The 21,577-nt window shown below is 44.7% G+C and overlaps 1 protein-coding gene across 1 annotated transcript in view; it reads right to left on the minus strand.

Annotated features, from left to right (window-relative positions):
• The window catches only part of WNK3 (WNK lysine deficient protein kinase 3), a 207,774-nt gene that overhangs the window by 173,594 nt on the left and 12,603 nt on the right, over positions 1-21,577 (minus strand). The window contains exon 2 of the mRNA XM_073600174.1: positions 9,999-10,588. Within this exon, the coding sequence (XP_073456275.1) occupies positions 9,999-10,526 (528 nt within the window). The 5' untranslated portion in view covers positions 10,527-10,588. The remainder of the gene's footprint in view (positions 1-9,998; positions 10,589-21,577) is intronic.

Here is a 21,577-nt window from a genome sequence, read left to right on the forward strand (position 1 = left end):
CCCACCACCGGGCCATTCAGAAAGCGCAGCAAGGCTTCACTGTCGGTTTTCCTTACAGGCAATGGCAGCACCCAAGAGCTGATGGAAACATCGTCTGGGGTGCTGACATCGCTGGATTCCAGGACGGATAAGTGTCCTAATATTTTTCATAGGGGGGCTAGAACTCAAAAGGACAAATTAGGCTTTCTTTTCTAGATATTTTCTCGCAATAATTACTTTTATTTCTTGCGCAATCCTTGGTAAAAAAAAAAAAAAATTCAACAAAAACTAAAAATCGCACGATGTTCACACTGAAGTCACCGACGCATGCACTCTGAAGGGACGGCATACCCGTGCCATCCCTTCAGCGCTGTACCGTGAGCTGTGACCCCCGTGCGCATGCGTGGGAGTGACATCACGGGACGGCAAATCAGACAGCCAGAGGACGCAAACCCGGAAGGAAGACCAGGTGAAGATTGGAAGCATCTGTAAGAGCTCACAGCGCAGCGGTGCACGGCTTCGTTCTCAGGTAAGCATTTCATAATGTACTAGCATGTGATGCATACTAGCACATTATGCCTTTACTTTGCAGGGTTTTAAAAAAAAAAAAAAAAATTGGCAACGTTTACTTACTACCTTTTTTAAACGTTAATAAAACAAACAAAAAATCATCAGGAAAATAGTTGAGGGGAGGAGGAGAATAAGGAGTTAAAAAGGAGTTGTAAAGGCAGTAGGTTATTTATCTTAATGCATTCTATTGCAGTTGCTGTCTGCAACTCTGCAGTTGGTCCCCTATGTGTTGCAGACCCAAGTAGGCCTGCAGATGGTGCCCTATGTGTTGCAGACCCAAGTAGGCCTGCAGTTGGTCCCCTATGTGTTGCAGGCCCAAGTAGGCCTGCAGATGGTGCCCTATGTGTTGCAGACCCAAGTAGGCCTGCAGATGGTGCCCTATGTGTTGCAGACCCAAGTAGGCCTGCAGTTGGTGCCCTATGTGTTGCAGACCCAAGTAGGCCTGCAGTTGGTCCCCTATGTGTTGCAGACCCAAGTAGGCCTGCAGTTGGTCCCCTATGTGTTGCAGACCCAAGTAGGCCTGCAGTTGGTCCCCTATGTGTTGCAGACCCAAGTAGGCCTGCAGATGGTGCCCTATGTGTTGCAGACCCAGGTAGGCCTGCAGTTGGTCCCCTATGTGTTGCAGACCCAAGTAGGCCTGAAGTTGGTCCCCTATGTGTTGCAGACCCAAGTAGGCCTGCAGTTGGTCCCCTATGTGTTGCAGACCCAAGTAGGCCTGCAGATGGTGCCCTATGTGTTGCAGACCCAAGTAGGCCTGCAGATGGTGCCCTATGTGTTGCAGACCCAGGTAGGCCTGCAGATGGTGCCCTATGTGTTGCAGACCCAGGTAGGCCTGCAGATGGTGCCCTATGTGTTGCAGACCCAGGTAGGCCTGCAGTTGGTACCCTATGTGTTGCAGACCCAAGTAGGCCTGCAGTTGGTCCCCTATGTGTTGCAGACCCAAGTAGGCCTGCAGTTGGTCCCCCATGTGTTCCAGACCCAGGTAGGCCTGCAGTTGGTCTATGTATTGCAGACCCGGGTAGGCCTGCATTTTGTCTCCTATGTGTTCCAGACCCAGGTAGGCCTGCAGAAGTTCTTCCAATAGACTTACGGACCCCCAATGGACCCTGCACCCTCAATAAATTTGAGTTTCTAACCAGAAAAGAAAGTATGCAAATCAGGAAAGTCAGGGGTTAGTAACTTATTGCATCAAAACAAGGGGTCAGCATAACAATTGGGAAACTGGTTTTTACATAAGATAGCTTTGTTATCCACCATGTTTCTTTTGGGAAAGGTTTCTTTCAACCTTCTAATGTAAGGTGAATACATAGAAAACTAAATTAATTTCTCAGAAAAGGCAGATAAAATGAAGCAGGAGAAAATCACAAACCTAAACCATTTTCCCCAATGGTCTCCTTATAACACTTACAGTATGTAACCTACTTTTAAAATGTAGAACATATTTTTTTTTTTTTTTAAACATAACTGAAACCACTTTAAAACACAGGAAAGGAACCTAATTTTGTAATTGCCTTCAGTAAAAGGAAACATGAGCAGACAGTGAGGACTGATTTTACATGCAGCCAGTAATCCCATCCCATTCCGCTTTTAGTCCTCAACATCCAAAGGGAAGCGAAGGTTTAGTAGTATGGTAACAGAGGGAACCTCCATCAGCAAAAAGAGAGGTCTCGGCAAAGAAAGGCTCAGATTTCAGTAAGGGTATACCACTCAAAGGGACCCTTTTTTTTGTTCCACAACATTTCTTAGATACTTTTCAGATTACTCATTGAGATAGCAAAAGCTTATGGGAAACTAGCGCCACAAAAAAAAAAAAAAAAAAAAAAAAAAAAAAAAAAGGAGGTTTTAAAGTGATGACGAATGCAGTGTAACCCAAAGATAGACTTTATTACTAATTTAATGACATCTAAGCTGAGAAAAAGAAGAACAGAAACTAGGTACCGACAGAAGCACAGGCTGCCATTGTGGACCTCCCAAGATTTTACCTGTTGGTTTCAGTACCCAAATAACTCATCTGGGCAAAGCATGCACAGCCAGGCATCTAGCATTTTCATGAGGTCAGCAATAGCTGTCCGCCAATAATTCCCAGAAGAAGTTTTCTTTAAAGGGCTACTGTAAGAACTCAGGCACTTTTAGCCCTGGTTTGCTGTGCTGTGACACAAAGTCGTAATTACAAGTCAAAACACATTCATTTCTTTGGGTGCCGTCTTATTTGCTGCTAATCAGGTTGCAGCGACTGTGCTCTGACATGCACTGTTCAAGGAGTTGTAAAGTCAGAAATTCTTTTCATCTTAATGCATTCTAGGGATCGACCGATATTGTTTTTTCGGTGCCGTTACGATACTGATATTTCGCCCACCTCTCAGGCCGATGGCTGCTATTATGTGCCAATATTCTGTACATTTTTAACATTTTTATTTTTACACTTTTTTATTATCACTGTTATTACTGTCACAAGGAATGTAAACATCCCTTGTGACAGCAATAGGCAGTGACAGATACTCTTTATGGAGGGATCAGGGATCTATAAGACCCCAAACCCCTACTCTGCACTTCAAAGTATTCAAAACGTCAAGATCGGCGTTTTTAAAAAAAAATTTTTTTGGCCTTTAGGATGCCAGTAATCCAGGAAGGGATGTCATGACATCGCTTCCGGGTTACTAGATCCGAGACCCGAACGAAGCATCGGCTTTTTACAGGTCTTCGGCCAGCCGGCGGACTTGCCGGTTGGTTGCTCGGGCCCCCCGGTGATACGGGAGAGCAGTGGGGGGGGGGGTCCCCTCCCGCTGTAACAACAGCTGAGCAGCTGCTGAGCCGCATCGGTTATTACAATGAAGCGGATATCGGTAATATGGGTCTAGTTTGAGAACGATACCGATTTTTTGGAAAATGCTGATATCGGCCTGGAATATCCAGCCTTACGGATAATTGGTCGATCCCTAATGCATTCTAAGCATTATGACAAAAAGCCTTCTGTGTACAGCAGCCACCCCAGCACCCCCTAATACTTACCTGAGTCCCATCTCTGATTGTCTCGGCGGTCCGAGGCACTCCCTCCTGATTGGCTGAGACACAGCGGCGGAGCCATTGGCTCCCACTGCTGTCAAGGTCAGTCAGCCAATCAGGAGAGAGAGAGGGCGGACCCAGACCGGGTGAATGGACACACGGAGCTGTGACTCGGCTCGGGTGCCCCCATAACAAGCTGCTTGCTGTGGGGGGCACTCGACAGGATGGAGGGGCCAGGAGCACCGTAGAGGGACCCGAGAAGAGGAGGATCCAGGCTGCTCTGTTCAAATCCACTGCAACAGAGCAGGTAAGTATAACAGGTTTGTTATTTTTATTGAAAAAAAAACGAGCCTTTACAATCACAAAAAAGTCACAAGGAAGTTGTTGGTCTTATCTTTGCAACTTTGGCTGCAATTTTAGAGGGTTTTGTAAGTAAAATAAGGCGTCACACTCTGCACTGGTATGCTTTGCCAAAGTCACAAAACATCAAAGTCGCATCAAGTCACAATGCAAAGTCACAGGACTTTGGGGTTGCAGCAGTGTGAAAAAAAAAAATACTACCTTCTTTGCCCACGCTTTGAAAGTGGTTATCACAGACCTAGGAAAGTGCAAACATTGCTCCGTCCACATTCGACTTGACTGCCTCTAGACAGTAACTGCAGACTTGGACTATTTGATCCAAAGTCTGTCAGTAGCAATGAAAGGAAGATTTCCGCAGTAAATTCATGCAACCTTTGAAGATCACAAGGCTTCTAGAAGCAAGTAGCTACTACATGTGTTCAACTACAGTATAAAAAGACCATGGGGTTGGTTTACTAAAGGCAAATTAAAATGTGCACTCTGCAAGTGCAATTGCCCCAGAGCTTAGTAAATGAGGGAACGCTCTGCTGACTTCCATGATCCAATCATGTGCATATAAAAAAATTTTTTTCCCCTTGCATGTGATTGGGTATTCTTGGCAAAGTGAAGCTTCACCTCATTTACTAAGCTCTGGAGCACCTGCACTTGCAGAGTGCGCAGTCTATTTTGCATTTAGTAAATCATCCCTCATAGGTCTCCAAACCAGGGCTGAGAACCAGTAAAAGATATTAGGGACCACACTAGCTGTCTGGAACCACACCAAAATGAGTGGTTAAGCAGGGCTTAGCAAAACCTAGGACAGCATTGATATTCTTGTGTATGTCTCTTAGCAGTGAAGGCAAGAATTCAAATAGGTATGTGAACCAAATGTGTCCTTTGTCCTCACTTTATGCTTGGAGTAACAGTGCAGCTATAGACAAGCTACATGGAAAGAAACCCAATGTTTACACTGGTCTGGACCTGTAATGACATCTTACAAAGCTCAAGGAAAGAAGTTAGAAGTGCGAAGTTGCTTGGTATATAACTGAATGTATATTACAGCTATCCTTTTAGTGCAATAGCAACTAGGTTTTTATTTATGGTCATATGAGTGGTTGCTATGGATCCGGGGTGCAACTATAGGGGTCGCAGGGATCACAACTGCGACCTGGCCCCATGCTTCAGGGGGCCCCTGCGGCCCCCGTCAGATTTGTCTGCTTATGGATAGGAGGGGCAGGATGGCTTATAGAAGAACCCCTCCATTATCCTCCTGGCTCCTGCAGCCGCTGAATGCCTGGAACTGCAGGAGTCAGAAGGATAATGGAGCGGTTCTTCTTTAAGCCGCTCCACTGCCCCTCTTATCCAGCCTGGTGTATCGCTCCGCCTCTCAGCTCCGCCCCCTCGACGCCTGCTCCCACAACGCCAGGCTGCTGCTGCCAGGTAAATCTTACTTCCTGGGGGAGTGTACTAATGCATTTCTCTGCCCCCCCCCCCTCCTCTTGTCATACTGCGCCCCCCCCCCCCACCTCCTGTTGGGGAACTTCATGGTTTCTTGGAGGTTCTAGTTATGACTTTGCTATGGATTACTGTACTTTGCATTATACAGGAAGCCTGATTAGTTGGTAGCCCCTGGGAGGACAAGGCAAGATGCTCAAAGTGATTGTAAACTCTTATTAACCACTTTAATACTGGATACTTGTACCCCCTTCTTGCTCAGGCCAATTCTCTTTTTTTCTCTTTTTCCCAATGGTTTTGCACAGAACAAACCGGGATCCTCCTCTTCTTGGGTCCCCACCAGCTCCTCCGCCCCGCAGAGTGCCCACCACAGCGAGCCGCTTGCTATCGGGACACTCGTGCAGGCTCGCTCATGGGCTCAGCTCTGTGCATCCATAGACACACACAGCACGGCTCGGCCCCATCCCTTTCTCACTGCCTGCGATTGACAGCAGTGGGTGCGGACTGAGCGAGCCAAGAGAGCCGCTGCTCTCGTGCACATCACTGGATCAAGATCGGGCTCAGGCAAGTATAAGAGGGGGAGGTGGGAGCAGCATACTGAAGATTTTTTTACCTTAATGAGAATGCATTAAAGCGGTTGTAAAGGCTTCAGGTTTTTTACCTTCATGTATTCCAGAGGTCAGCAACCAGCAGATCGAGGCAAGGTGACTGGTAGATTGCGTCTGACCAGCCATTCCAGAGCATCTAACTGAGCGCAATGCAGAGGGACTACTTGTAAAGTTGGAACTGTATTAGGGAGCAAGAGCTGCATAATCCGATGCCTCCTTTGTAGTGCCGGCTCCTGTCCCATGCAGAGTGATCCCAACTGCACCCCGCCTCTTATCCCGGCTAGCGGTCTCCAGAGTGATGCCAGCAGCAGGAAATAAGGTCTTTAGGTCAGTGTGAAGCAATACACCAGGCATAATAGTATAGGGCTGCTTACACACTAAGGTTTTCCGATTTACCCACACTGTGGGTGCAATGTACCTGCAGTTTTCCTGCTCTTAGCAATGGACTTCAATTATATCCTGCGGGTTTGGTGCACTCTCTGAATGCAGGAGTTTGGGTGCGCTTTCAGAAAGTTTAAATCAGGTGTGGGGAAGGAACACTGTGCCCGGGATCTCTGACTTCTCCCATGTTATTCAGTTAGATCTCCATCTCTTTAAGGTTGCCTACCCCTGATGTATTCTATGCATGAAGGCAAAGAAATCCTTCTCTGTGCAGCAGCCACCCCCCCCAATTACTTACCTGAGCCCCATCACAATTCAGCAATATGCACGAGATCTGAGCCTCTCCAGGGACTCTCCCTCTTCATTGGCTGAGACAGCAGCTAGAGAAATTGGCTTCCGCTGCTGTCAAAAACAGCCAAGGAGAAAAGGGATAGGACAGGGCCGGGCCATGGCTGTGTGCGTGAATAGACATGCAGCTCAGTGGCTCAGGAGCAAGCCTGCTTGGGTCCCTCCCATTGCAAGCTGCTTGCTGTGGGGGCAGGAGGGGGGACCAGGAGCTAGGGTTTGCCACCTAATCCCTTTAAACCCGAACACATATGAATTACACAGGTACTGAGGCTAATTAAATGCAGATAAGGCAACAAGTGAGTTTAACTACCACCTTAATCAGCCACAGAACCCATGTAATCAATATGTGTTCAGGTTTAAAGGGAGGAGGCGGCAACTCTACCAGGAGCGCTGGTGGGGGACCCGAGAAGAGGAGGATCGGGGCTGCTCTGTGCAAAACCTCAGCACAGAGCAAGTAAGTATGACATCAATGTTCTTTATTATCACTTTTAGGTAAGAAAACCTTCAGCCTTTACAACCACATTAAGACAAGGCAGTGAAATCATTAACGTCCAAGCACCCACAATCAAGCATTCCCAGGTATTTGGGTGCTGAAAAGACATTTCTTATATAACAGCTAGGAGGTCACTCAGCACTTGCTGGAAGCCATTGGATCAGAAACCAGTCAACATGGTTTCCCCATCTTGGTGATCACATGCAAGCTGAAACAAAGAATAACTAAAAGGCAAAACTTTTTTTTTAGTTGTGGATAGAGTAGAGAGGAATTGGAACCCCTGTCAGGTTTTATTGCTGTCTGTGCCCTTGTTCGGGAGATTCATCCTCTCCATGTTTTGCCTTTAGTTCTAATCTGTCAAAAAAACATCTTTAGTCTGTAGATGCCACTGCTGAATCAAGGTGTTCTGATTGGAATAGGTGGAGAATGTATTATCACCGCTTATCGTCTCCCCCCCCCCCCCCCCCCCCATCCACTCAGAGAAAGCCTTGCATTCATTTAAAAATTCTGTAAATAGTATTTAGGTGGGAGACCCCCCTGTGGTGAGCAACAGGGCAAGTGCTCAGCACAGGACCCTGAAGGCAAAAGTGATCACTGTAGGTAACATCAACTAGTGATTTCCATACTCCATACAAATCCTACAAGTTCGGAATATGCATATATACACTCTCAGGATGTTTAAGTGGTTTTAACCCAAAAAAAAAAAAAAAAAAAAAAAAAATATCCTGTTCCTTTAAGGCATGCTGTATACCACAGTGCTTGTGCTGTGTAATTTTTCTCTTCCTACCATGTAATTTATCTGGTTGATCCGGCCAGTTCCTGTGTCCCACCTGTCTGTGCTGACCACAGTAATCATGGCTGCTGATCCATGACTACCATAGTCAGGTTACGTGCCTCCGTCATCACGCTGCTCTGCTGTCAGAGTCTCTCCCCTCTCCCTCCCTGTCAGTGGCAGAGCAACTATCCTCCCCGCCCCTATTCAGCTGCATAATGCAGCAAATATACATGTACTCCCTCCGGCTTATGCTGCCAATAACAATAGTGTTTGTGTATCCTTTTTATTTAAAAAGAAATAAAACCTATAAATACTTCTTCCCACACTGCTGCTGTGCGGTCACGTGACAACCTCCCCCCCCCTCCCGTGCTGGCCAGCTGCTGAAGTCACAGGGTAATCATGGCCCCTCCCACTGCTCTCCATAGCTCAGCGAAGACAAGCGGAGGGGATCACGTGACCGCACAGCTGCGGTGTAAGAAAAGGTATTTACCCTTTTCATAAAAAATAAAATTAAAAAAAAAAAAAAAAAAAAAAAACAAACAAAACACTTACACTATTGTTAATGGCAGCATGCTCCAGAGGGGATACATTTTAAGTCACAAAGTGATTTTACATATACTTTGAGGCCTAGTCATTACTGCTCACCTCCACCATAACAGGAGTGAGCTCTTTCTCTGATTCAAACCTCCTCACATCGCTTTTTCTCTCCTCTGTTGCAGTAGCTCTGAGCTCAAAAGTTTGAGAGCTCACTCCTATGATGGTAGGGGTGAGCAGTAAAGACTAGGCTTCACCTAGCAATGTCCTTACCTAAATATTGCCTATGCAGATAAGGGTGGCATCTGTAGATAAAAACAAACTACGCAGCTCTGAATAAAGTTGAATATTGCCCTTGCTAGAGGTGTAGGCCATTTATGTACCGCCTTAAGACTGACTGGAATACTCCCAGGACATAGCTAGGATGTTGCTTAGTGAAGCCTAGTCATTACTGCTCACCCCCACCATCACAAGAGTGAGCTTTTTCTCTGATTCAAACCCCCTCACATGCTTTTTTTTCCTTTCCTCTGCTGCAGTAGCTTTAAGCTCAGAGTTTTGGAGCTCACTCCTTTGATGGTGGAGGCGAGCAGTAACAAGTAGGCCTCACTTAGCAAAATCTTTAGAAAAATATTACCTATGCAGATAAGAGTGGCGTCTGTAGATAAAAACAAACTTTACAGCTCTGACTAAAGTTGAAGAATGCGTTCGCTATAGGTCTACCTCCTGCAGCTTGACTGGAATACTCCCAGGACATTGCTAGGATGCTAAGTGAAGCCTAGTCATTATTGATCACCTCCGCCATCACAGGCGTAAGCTCTCAAACACTGAGCTCAGAGCTACTGCAAGGGAAGAGAGAGTATGCGAGGGGGTCTGAATCAGAGAAAAAGCTCACCTTTGTCATGGTGGGGGTAAGCAGTTAAAAGTAGGCCTCACTGAGCAACGTCCTGGGAGTATTCCAGTCAGGCTTCATGGAGGTACATAAAATGCCCTATACCTATAACAAAGTCATTATTTTTATACCTATAACAAAGTCATTATTCAACTATGGTCAAAGCTGCACAGTTTGTTTTCATCTACAGCTGCCCCTTAACTACATATGCAGTTTAGTGAAGGTGAAATAACCCTTTAAACATCACATTTCCATCCATTTAACAGCCTAAAAAATAACCTGAGCGGGGCATTTATCACGTTAACAGAGGTGTATTGACATCTGGTCTGGATGTCTATGCTTCAAACATCTGGTCATGAAAACGTTGAATTCCACTTTTCCTCAAAAATCACTGGCAAAACCCACACATTCCACCTCAATATTTCTTTTTGCCTCGTTGGCTCCAATTTCTAATAAATGTTAACATATACCTCACCGACACCTCTGAAGTCAATGAAAGGCTCAGTCATAACCCTATGACGTTCCAGGAAGTTCAAAAGCAAACACAGGATTTAGCAAGCTGTGCAGCTTAAAAAAAAAAAAAATACCATCTGTAAACTGTGAATTCAACAACACTGGACTAACCTGCAGCTCGCACCACGCGACTTCCACCCAGGTCTCTGTGTCCAGGCCCTTGAAAACAGTTTTGAAGGCCCCTCGGCCTAACTCGATGTCAAACTTCAAAAATCGTCCGCTGGGTGACGTTGCCACAGCTTTCATCTCGGCCTCCTCCTCCATCTCTTTTTCAGTCTTTTCTCTGGGGGTGTCTTTACTGGCCTCCGACACCATTTTGGATTCGCTCTTGCCTTCTTGCACCAAGTCTGTAGCATTCGATACATGACCATCCAATTGCTGCTGGCCAACGCAGGAAGGAACCTTCTCCTCCTCTTTGAGGGGTTGCTCCAATATCCTATCGTCCTCAGTAATGTCCACGCTCTTCCTAAAGAATCTTTTTCTCTCGCTAGTGCCTGAAGCAGAACTGGGCATGTCCGCGCTCTCCACGCTTGCCTGTCTGGCCAAGGAAGAGTCCTGAGGGGCCAAATTCTTCTCTGCAGAAAATCCAGCTGGTTTATCAGATTCATCGGTAGCAGGCTCTGCGGAGTCGGTAGCCATTTTCCTCAGATTTGCGGTTCAAAATGTGCACACGATGTAGAAGAGATAATCCTTTACAAATTCTGCAGAAATAGAAAGTAACATGTTATTAGGATCTATCAAGCAATGGTGAAGTATGTGCATACGACAGCAAGTTGCAGAGAACTATAATAAAGTGCTCCAGGGCAGAATGATAATCATGGCATTCTTCTGTGTATTTTAATATAGACACAGTATACAAAACCGTGAAGTCAGGACTCTCATAAGCAAGCCAAATTAGCTGTTCTGGAGGAGAGAAATAACAACGTAAAACACATGGTCGATCCGGGCCTGTTTAGAATTCATGGACTTCTAGCTGTATGCCAACTAAGCTATGCAGCAATAGCTTGGGGGCTCGGCGATAACAATGTCCCATTTTGTCCCTAAACCACTGCTATGCAATCGCCACCTGAATCAGATTAAGGAATTCAAAAAGCAGAGCACGAGCGATAAGCCTGCATTTTAGTTCTGCATTCAACTGCACTCCTTTTCTAGGAGCAGATGGACGTGTTTCAAACTAAAAATGTTATACATCAAAAAGGAAGTAGCAAAACAATGCCCAAAAAGCTAGCCATATATAAAAATGGACATCAACATTTAGGGCCGGCTCACATAGGAACCTACACTGCCCTGTGCGGTGGATTTTGACAGTCTATTCATTTGAATGTAAAACAACCACTCCAAAGACATGCTGGTAGGTTAATTCGATCCTGTCTAAATTGTCCCTAGTATGTATGAATGTGAGTTGGGGACCTTAGATTGTAAGCTCCTTGAGGGTAGTGACTGACGTGAATGTACAATGTATATGTAAAGCGCTGCAGGGAGGGCAGCACTATATACCTTGGTGGTAGAGCTTGTAATAGGAAATGACAGGTCCGCTTTACAGAGAGATCTGGGGTCTATAATTCCCCACATCTCTCTCTCTCTCTCTCTCTCTCTCTCTCTCTCTCTCTCTCTCTCTCTCTCTCTCTCTCGAGAGAGAGAGAGAGAGAGAGAGAGAGAGAGAGAGAGAGAGAGAGAGAGAGAGAGAGAGAGAGAGAGAGAGAGAGAGAGAGAGAGAGAGAGAGAGAGAGAGAGAGAGAGAGAGAGAGAGAGATTCTTAGCAAAATAAAAACAGCAGTGTTTACATCTACCAGTGCCGGAAGTGATGTTATGTCACTTCCAGCCTCCGAGTAAACCGCCGCCAGTCTTACACATCTCTTTACATATATATATATATAGTACATTCACATCAGTCCCTTCCCTCAAGGAGCTTACAATCTAAGGTCCCTAACTCGCATTCATACATATACTAGGGACAATTCAGACAGGAGCCAATTTAACTATCAGCATGTCTTTTGTATTGTGGGAATAAACTGGAGTACCACGGGGGGAAACCTACACAGGCACAGGGAGAACATACAAACTCCATGCAGGTAGTGTCATGGTTGGAATTTGAACCGACGACCCTGGTGCTGCTAGGCAGAAGTGCTAACCACTGTGCTGCCCATACCTATTCTCTTCATTTCCCCTTACTTTGCACTATGTAGCTATCCTGAATCACAGTAACACTACCGACACTTCTGATGTATGAAGAATGCTTTCAAATTACTACCAGAGACCAAACTTGGAAATGATTAGCCATTTGCGTACTGCATACTGTGATGATCCCCAGAAACATGCAACAAACTAAAAGGAAAATACTGCTATTGTGATGTCAGGAAGAGCCATGTATTTATGTTATCGTCCATTTAAGGCTAATGACAGCTGAGAAGTTTACGTCTACTGGATGACAAATACATGGAGTTCAAATTATATATATATATATATATATATATATATATATATATATATATATATATATATATATATATATATATATATATATATATATATATATATATATATACACACACACACACACACACATTATATCAACTACTGTAACACGGTTGGTAAAAGAAACAACAGGCTTGATAAACTATACAAAGCACTGCGCCGTGCAGATTTGTGCACACATCACCCCCAGTCTTCCGATCTGATTGGCTGTCACAGTAGTCGCATGGGTGTAAAAAATAATGAGGACCCGTCTGACAGTTTGGTCACTGCAGTGAGCACGCTCCCTTAAAAGCTGTTCAGTGACTTGGCATTAAAGTGATATTAAAGCGGAGTTACACCCAAAAAAATGGATGGTCCGCTTTAAGTGACCCCTGACATGCCACATTTGGAATGTCATTTTTTTTTGGGGGGGGGGGGGGATACCCTCTTTTTAGAAGCATCCAGCTCCCACTTCCTCCTGGGGCTCCACAACGCCGGAAGGAAGTTCACCTCTTCCCCCCTCCCTCCAATCTTCTGGGACACGTCACAGGTCCCAGAAGATTGCCCAGCCAATCACAGCATGCAGCGCGGCTCGCACATGCGCAGTGCGTGCCCTCTCCGCGGCACCCACAGTCAGAATGCCAGCGCCGCGGCAGAGGGGGAGAGGAGCGGGGTTTAGTTCGTCCGCATCGCTGGACCATGGGACAGGTGAGTGTCTGATTATTAAAAGTCAGCAGCTACACTTTTTGTAGCTGTTGAGTTTTATATGGGTGGAACTCCGCTTTAATGTCTTGGGTTTTTTTTGTTTAAAAATAAACCCGTTATACTTACCTGCCCCTCCATCCTGCCGAGTACCCTCACAGCAAGCAGCGTGCTATAGGGGCACCCGAGCCGAGCCGCAGCTCTGTGTGTCCATTCAGACACAAGGACGGGGACAGGGACAGGGCCCGGGCACACCCCCCCCCCACCATTGGCTCACTGACTTTGGTTGATTGTGTCTCAGCCAATCAGGAGGGAGAGTCCCAGGCAGCAGAGAATAGATCGAGATGGGGCTCAAATAAGTATTAGGGGGGCTGCTGCACACTGAAGGTTTTTTATCCTAATGCACAGAATGCATTAGGATAAAAAAAACCTTATGTCTTTAGAACCACTTTAAAGCCCACCAGCTGCATATATGCATACGGCCAGTGGGAACAGGTTTAGGGAGAACGATTTTAGAAGAAATACAAATCGGTGTGTAGCCTGGCTGCCATGCTGACCCTCTTACTTCAATATTTTTAAAGTGGATGTAAAGGCTGAAGGTTTTTTACCTTTATGCATTCTATGCATGAAGGTAAAAATCCTTCTGGGTGCAGCTTCCCCCCAATACTTACCCGAGACCCACCTCAATCCAGCGATGTGCACAAGAGCAACGGCTCTCCCGGGTCTCTTCCTCCTTATTGGCTGAGACAGAAACTGGAGCCAATGAGGATAAAGCAGGGGCAGGGCTGAGCTGTACTCTGACACACAGCACAGCAGCTCAGGAGCGTACCTGCTAGGGTGCCCCATAACAAACTCGGCAGGAGGGAGGGGCCAGGAGCTCCAGCAGAGGACCCAAAAAGAGAAGGATCTGGGCTGCTCTGTCCATTAACACAGAGCAAGTAAGTATAACTTTTTTTTTATCATCTGCCTTTAGTATCGCTTTCATTACTAAACCTTAAGGCTGGGTTCACACATGTGCGGTGCGCATTGCAGCTCTGTTTCCCTGTGAAGATAAAAATGATGCATTCAGCAGTTCATCTTCATTGTAGCTGCAGATCAGCTGACCAGGGAGAGGGGTAGGAGAGAATTAGTGTTCAGAACAGAACACATCTGCGAATCAGATGCGTTCCCATTGAAGATAATGTGCCTGCAATTCACACCACACTGCCTATAATACGCACGCGTTTTTTGTGCAATGCGGATGCAACGCAACATTTTTTAATGTTCTGCAAATTGGATGCGGTGTAAGACACATCCAATTTGCATATGTGTGAACCCAGCCTAAAAAACATCGCTGATGTCCCCCTAACCCTCTGGTCCCTTCAGGGGGGAGAAAAGAAAATATATGGCAGATTTCTTTTACCTGAGAGGAATTCCCCTGCACACGCTGCTGCACGCACAGATTTACTGAGCTTTACAGTGAAGACAACAGAGTAAGGTATGTGCATAGACTCCCTCTAGTGGATAAGTAAGGCATGACAACATTTTTTCCCCTAATGGAAGAATACATAGGGGTTTTTAGTACCTACGTTTCTTCCCTTACCTTATCCCCACTGCAGGATTTGCTGACTTAACAGACAATCCAACCTTCACCCTTCACTGTGTTTAGCAAACCTTCAAGTACCGGGTCCCTAGATATCGGGGTTCCAACTCCCTTGGACCTGTAAAGCACCCCACCAGGAAAGCTTTAGGTAATGTAGCAAGACCTAAGCCCTGGGTTCCAGCCCTAAAAAAAGAGAGGCGTTACAGGCAAAACCTTGTGCTTTGGATACGAGGCCCCAGGTACCATCCACTTAGGCCTCAGTGGCACTTTGGATGGATCTAGTCTATGGAGGCTATTTAAATCCAGCATGGATTCCTCCTGGAGCTCCTCAGAGCACATTTTGACTTGTGACCAACACCTTGTGCTCCTGGAAGGAGGAGGGGTTATATAGGGAGCGAACTTCTTGGATTGGGTATACCAGTGTCCATCACCTGAAGGTGGCCTATAACCCATTAAGCAATTACTTAAGGCTCTGTGTCCCATGATGTACGATAAAGAAACATAGGCATCCTGAAGCATTTCCACCACGTTGTTACCAATTACAACTGAAAATAAAAAAAAAAATTAAAAAACACCCAGCGAGCTTTCTCAAATAGGGTTCTTCCAAAAGGTCGTTGGTGGGTCCTTCAGCAATGTGCAACTTCTGCCACTCAGATGAATAACCCGACACCACTGATATTTTATCTAGCTGTAAGCATTGAAATCTTCCCACTGACCACAAATGTAAGAGGCATCCTTCCCTGTGATCATTACGCAAACGTCTCATGAGTTGTAGAGGTAGTCATAAGCACGGGCTCCTTGTCACCGGAAAGTTATTTCAAGGGTTTCTCCATGTACACAAGGTCATCTCTTAACACACATGTTGAACTTTGAAGAGAATAAGCCACTGCAAATGGTAGACCATGCCAGCAGCTTAGGCCACATTGGGCTATAGTGCAGGCTATGAATTAGGAGAACAAGACAACTGAAGATTGCAAAAACAGTCTGACAAGCCATCATTTCAGGCAGAAAATGCAAATGGTCTATAAAGAATTTGAAAACACACAGCACCTATTGAACAATCCCATTAAAGCAGAACTGAAGTACCACTGAAAGAAACCACGAGCAAGCAGGTTTTAATTGCAGAAGAGACAAGCAGTGGGGTTAACTTAGTAAAACCGGAGAGTGCAGAATCTGGTGCAGCTGTGCCTGGTAGCCAATCAGCTTCTAACTTCAGCTTGTTCAATTAAGATTTGAATTAAAAAAAACATGGAAGCTGATTGGTTTCTTTTCAGAGCTGCACCAGATTTTGCATGCTCCAGTTTTCCAGTTTTATCTACAATCAATATACGCTTATTGGGATTTTTTTTTTACCAAAAATATGTAGCAGAATACAAAATTGGCCTAAATTGAAGAAATTAGATTTTTTACATTTTCTTTATTGGATGTTTTATAGCAGAAAGTAAAAAATATTGTTTTTTCAAAATTGTCTGTCTTTTTGTTTATAGCACAAAAAAAGAACCGCAGAGGTGATCAAATACCACCAAACGAAAGCTCTATTTGTGGGGGGAAAAATATATTATATATATATATATATATATATATATATATATATATATATATATATATATATATATATTTCACAACCAAGCAATTATCAGGTAAAGCAACGCAGTGCCGTATCACAAAAAATGGCCTGGTCAGGAAGGGGGGGGGGGTAAAACCATCCAGGGCTGAAGTGGTCAAAAGTCAGGGGCCACAGTATTTGTAGTTGCTGACTTTTAGTTCCGCTTTAATGTGTCTTTAAAAAGTTCCCTAGACTTCTCTTTGACATTCTAGATTTTACTTCCTATTTTTAATTTACTTTTTTAGCCACAGCTACAAAAAAATATATACTATACAGTGTGTGTGTGTGTATAACCACTTTACCTCCGGAAGATTTAAAAAGCCAAAGCCATTTTTCGCAATACGGCACAGCATTATTTTAAATGACAATTGTGCGGTCTTGCATCACTGTACCCAAATAAAAGGTATGTCTTTTTTCCCCACAAAACGTATTCTTTTGATGGCATTTGATCACCTCTGCGTTTCGTGTTTTTTTTTTTGTTTTGTTTTTTGCGCTATAAGAAAAAAAAATAAAAAAATAAAAAAAAAAAAAAAACCACACACACACACAATATTTTTTACTATCTGCTATAAAACATATCCAATAACAAAATGTAAAAAACCTAATTTATTCATAAAACTTAGGCGAATATGTATTCTGCTACATATTTTTGGTAAAAAAAAAAAAAAAAAATCCCAGAGTATGTTGATTGGTTTCCGCAAAAGTTATAGGGAATTTTTTTATATACTGGTAATGACGATGATCAGCGACTTATAGCGGGACTGCGATATTGCAGCAGACATTCAGACAGTGACACTTTTTGGGGACCAGTGAAACCAATACAGTGATCAGTGCTAAAAATATGCACCGTCACTGTACTAACACTGGCTGGGAAGGGGGTTAAACATCTAGGGCGATTAAAGGTTTAAATGTGTGCCTAGCCAGAGTTTTGTATAGAAGGTGCGCTGCTTTTACTAAGGAATGCGATGGATATCCTTTCCCTGCTTTGCAGAGAAAGAAAATCCATCACATCCCCACTGACAGGATGGAGTTCTGCCTTGTTTACATATGCAGAGCTCTGTCCAGCCTTTCTCCTCACCGATAAGTGGGTGGCGGCGGATATCCATTGGCCAGCCCGCTGTGACTATTCACAGCAGAAGAGGCGCGAGCGCCCCCCTAGGGAGGAGTGCAGAATCGTATGTACGTGTACGTGTGTGTGTGTGTGTGTGTGTGTGTGTGTGTGTGTGTGTGTGTGTGTGTGTGTGTGTGTGTGTGTCCACACACATGATTCTGCACAGAACGGTTACCATGCATCAGTAAACTTGCTATGGTGTGGTTGGGAAGTGGATAATATATATTAAACATGATATTATTTTGATGTATTGATATCATTAGTCTGAATTTCTAAAAGTTGCTCCACATGTCAAAAAAAAAAAAAAAGCCTTGACTTATCTCATCCTGTTTCCACTTTAATGCAAAGAGAATTTCATTCTCATGGCAATATAGATAACACAATCACGGAAGCTAAAGTGGTTGTAAACGCACAAGGGTTTTTTTTTTTTTACCTTCGTGCATTCTATGCATGAAGGTAAAAACCCTTCTGTGTGCAGCAGCTGTCCTGAATACTTACCTGAGCCCCCTCTCAATCCAGCAATGTCCACGAGACCCTTGCCTCACCGGGGAAACTCGCACTTCTGATTGGCTATTGGTAGCAGCGGGAGCCAATGCTGTCAATTACAAGTGATGGAGGGGGCGGCCAGAGCCACGGCTTCCTGTGTGAATGGACACACACAGCCACGGGTCGGGGGCGCGCCTGCTTGGGTGCCCCCGCAGCAAGCTGCTTGCTGCGGGGGCACCCAACAGGAAGGAGGAGCCAGGAGCGCCGGATATCCGGGCTGCTCTGTGCAAAACCACTGCACATAACAGGCTTGTTATTTAAAATAAAGCAAATGATTTCACTTCTGCATGTCAGTCCTGATTTTGGCACAGATTTCACAGACATCTGTGCGGGTTTCTGCAGAGATGTCAATGGACATCGCACCCTGAAATCGCAAAAAGTAGTACAGAAAAGCTACTTTCTGAAATTGGTGCAGCGCATAGATTAGGATGGTGCCATTGCTGGCAATTGCCGCCGTTTTGACATGTCAAAACGTACCAACGTGAACCAGAGCTTAATGTCTCTTTAAAACATCTCCAGAACTGCAGAAATATGAAAAATGCAAGAAAATCAAGACAGCATGGCCTTAGCCAGCAACAAAAAAGAAACAAAGTTTTAATCTGTAAGAATTATACCATGCATGAAAACAATGTACACTTCACCTCTTCTAGACAAATCAATGTTTAAATAAAAGACACAGCAGTCCCCCTGTAATACTACAGCGCTGCCTCGTACCGCAGTCAATAATGCTGTGTTATATATACTGAGAGTGGGCAACTTCCCAAGATAGCGGGATCCTGTTCCAAAACCAACAGTGATAAGAATAATATGACAACATAGTAATGCTACCAGGCGCTCAATAGTACTTTATGAATCACTTAACCCCATGGCTGCCATAGTAAACCCTTTTGTGTTAAACGTCTCCCTTTGTGTACATACAAGCAAAGCAAATGAAAACTCTAAAAGAATGCAATAGAAAAAGATATACAACAACTGCAAGGAAAACAGTCTAGCACAATCCAGCACAGTCCTACTTCAGCTGATCTAAAAAGAATTAAGTGCAAAACAAAAAATGTAATAGGCTTAAATCCAAGAGAGACACCAAAAGTATACAAATACCACCATCATTGTGAATAGAGAAGCAGCGATCGGTCTGAGCTCACACCGCCATAATCCCCGCAGACTCCTCTCCCCCCGGCCGGTCCTACACCAAGCAGTTAGTATGGTAAGTGTCAGAGAGAACTTCAAAGTGCAGAAGGACTGAGATTCTCTGGAAGAATACAGGCAGCTGGCCTGAGGAAACTATCAAGTTTAGATACTAGCTAAACCAGTTCTCTCTCATTCTGGATGAGATCATCGGGCCCCAAAGAAGAAACAGAGTTCAGCTACAGGTTATGACCTATGTGGATAGGAAGACCAGAAACAATCCTAGCTATATAATATAGGCGTTCAGGAAATGATTAACATTTTATATAAAACTTTTCACCGCATATGAAAACCACATTTCCCCACGCAAGATGTAGCGAAATAAAAAAATAAAAAAATTATATATATACACACACACACACACACACACACCTCCCATGATTAATACAGACAGTTCAGTGGTAGAAAAAACTCTCTCAAACATCATCATCTCTTTTCAATACTTACGCTGCCAGCATTAGTAAATAGATAGGAAGGTAATATTAGATTTACTTGTTTTAAGGTGATGCTAAAGTCTCTTTTTTTTCCCATTTCATAACAAACATGTTATACTTACCTGCTCTGGGAAATGGTTTTGCACAGAGCAGCCCCGATCCTCCTCTTCTCGGGTCCCCCTTCAGTGCTCTAGGCCCCTCCCTCCTATTGAGTGCCCCCCCCCCCCCCAACAGCAAGCTGCCTGCTATGGGGGCACCCAAGGCCAGCCGCTGCTCTGTGTGTCCAGTCAGCCACGGAGACGCAGCTCAGCCACGCCCCCTCTCTCTCACTGGCTCAATGACTTTGACAGCAGCGGGAGCCAATGGCACTATTTTTTATTTTGACACTTTCCTTTTAAAAAAAAAAGAAATTTGAGTCACTTTTATTTCTATTACCTCGTAATAGAAACAAAAGCATGACAGGACCTCTTAAATGAGATCTGGGGTCAAAAAGACCTCAGATCTCATATTTACAATTTAAAAAAAAAAAAAAATCATGAAAAAAAGTAATTTGAAAAAAATTTAAAAAATTCTCCTTTAAAAGCATTGGGCGGAAGTGATATTTGACGTCAAGTCAATGCTATGGAGCTGAGTGGGGGGGGGGGGCCCATCTTCCCCTCACTCGGCAGCCAGCAAAGCAGGGAAGAGGACCCAATCGTCTCCGCCGCTAACGGCAGCTCCATTAAGTGGCGGAGAAGACCGGAGTGTGGAGGGAGCCCTCTCCAGCTCCCGATAAAAGCGATCTTGCAGCGAATCAGCCGCAGAGACCACTTTTATCTGAAACCGGGCCATTCGCTGAAGAAGAGGATACTGGGGGTTATGGCAGCTAGCTGCTGCTATAACAACAATATTCCTCTTCAAAGTGCCGGCGTATATCGTGAGCCACTCTGGAAGTGGTTAAATAAAAAATTAAAAAAAAGTTTAAAAAAATTAAATAGCGTTTTTCCTTTGTGGGGTTCAGATACAGTTATGTCACACCCTAAAAAGGAGAAGTACAGCCAAAGCTGGCTGTATTCCTCCTATGGATCACAGGATTGCAGTTCGTTCTGCACTCCTGTGACCCATTTTCAGCAGACAGCGGGCTGAAGTCTGCTGTCATCACAGAGCCGGCCCAGACTTGGGCCAGATTGTGACAATGGAGTCGGGATCTGCCTACATGCCTGGAACAGCACCCGCGGCGAGGTGCTGACAGCCTGACCCGCCCCCTCCCTAGCCCAACGCACCAGTGTGCAAGAAAGAGCAGACAGCGATGACTGACATTCAATGGCTCTCTGCTCACGGAGCTCTGAGAACCAAGTAATTGGAGGTGTTAGATCGCTCGGTTCTCAGTGTTAGAGCCGGCGGGGAACAGATGCAGCATTGGATCCATACTGCAGCCACCTAGGCAAGTATGAATCTAAAAATCCCATACATTTCTTAAAGTGCACTTTTCTGTATTTGTACAAGTCTATGAATAAACTAGAGGTGCATCCTAGCACACAAACAGTTTAGTTTTTTTTAGGAAAGCTCATCATTATCATTAAAGAGGTATGAAAAGAGTTGTAAGCCTTCGCGTTTTTTTCACCTTAATGCATCCTATGCATTAAGGTGAAAAAACACCTGGCAGTGACCGGCCCCCCCGTTTTACTTATCTGAGCCATGGAACTTGACCCAACGGGGACACGCTTGTAACGATATCACGTACTTGGACATGACAAGCTGTAGCTAGTGGCCATGTTGTTTGCCTTAGGGCAGCCATGACAGCTGGGCTAACAGTTTAACATTATAGAAAAAATCTGAACACACTCCCTCCTCCCTGATGTTCAGGAATTTATTGTTTTAGACTTCAAAGGAGCCGTTATCCCAACAGAGAAAGCAGAACCAGGCTAGGTCTGTAAAAACAGCTAATGTCGGCCTGGCAGGATGTCCAGGCCTGTCGTAAAACCTTCACCCTCTCAATTCAGAGAACCAGCAGATACCGGTCATAAATACCTTAATGCACATAAAGCTTAAACAGTGGAACAAGTATGAAATTTCACTACTTCCAAAGTA

Source organism: Aquarana catesbeiana, linkage group LG09, assembly GCF_042186555.1.
Source record: "Aquarana catesbeiana isolate 2022-GZ linkage group LG09, ASM4218655v1, whole genome shotgun sequence".
Classification (NCBI taxonomy): Eukaryota; Metazoa; Chordata; class Amphibia; order Anura; family Ranidae; genus Aquarana; species Aquarana catesbeiana.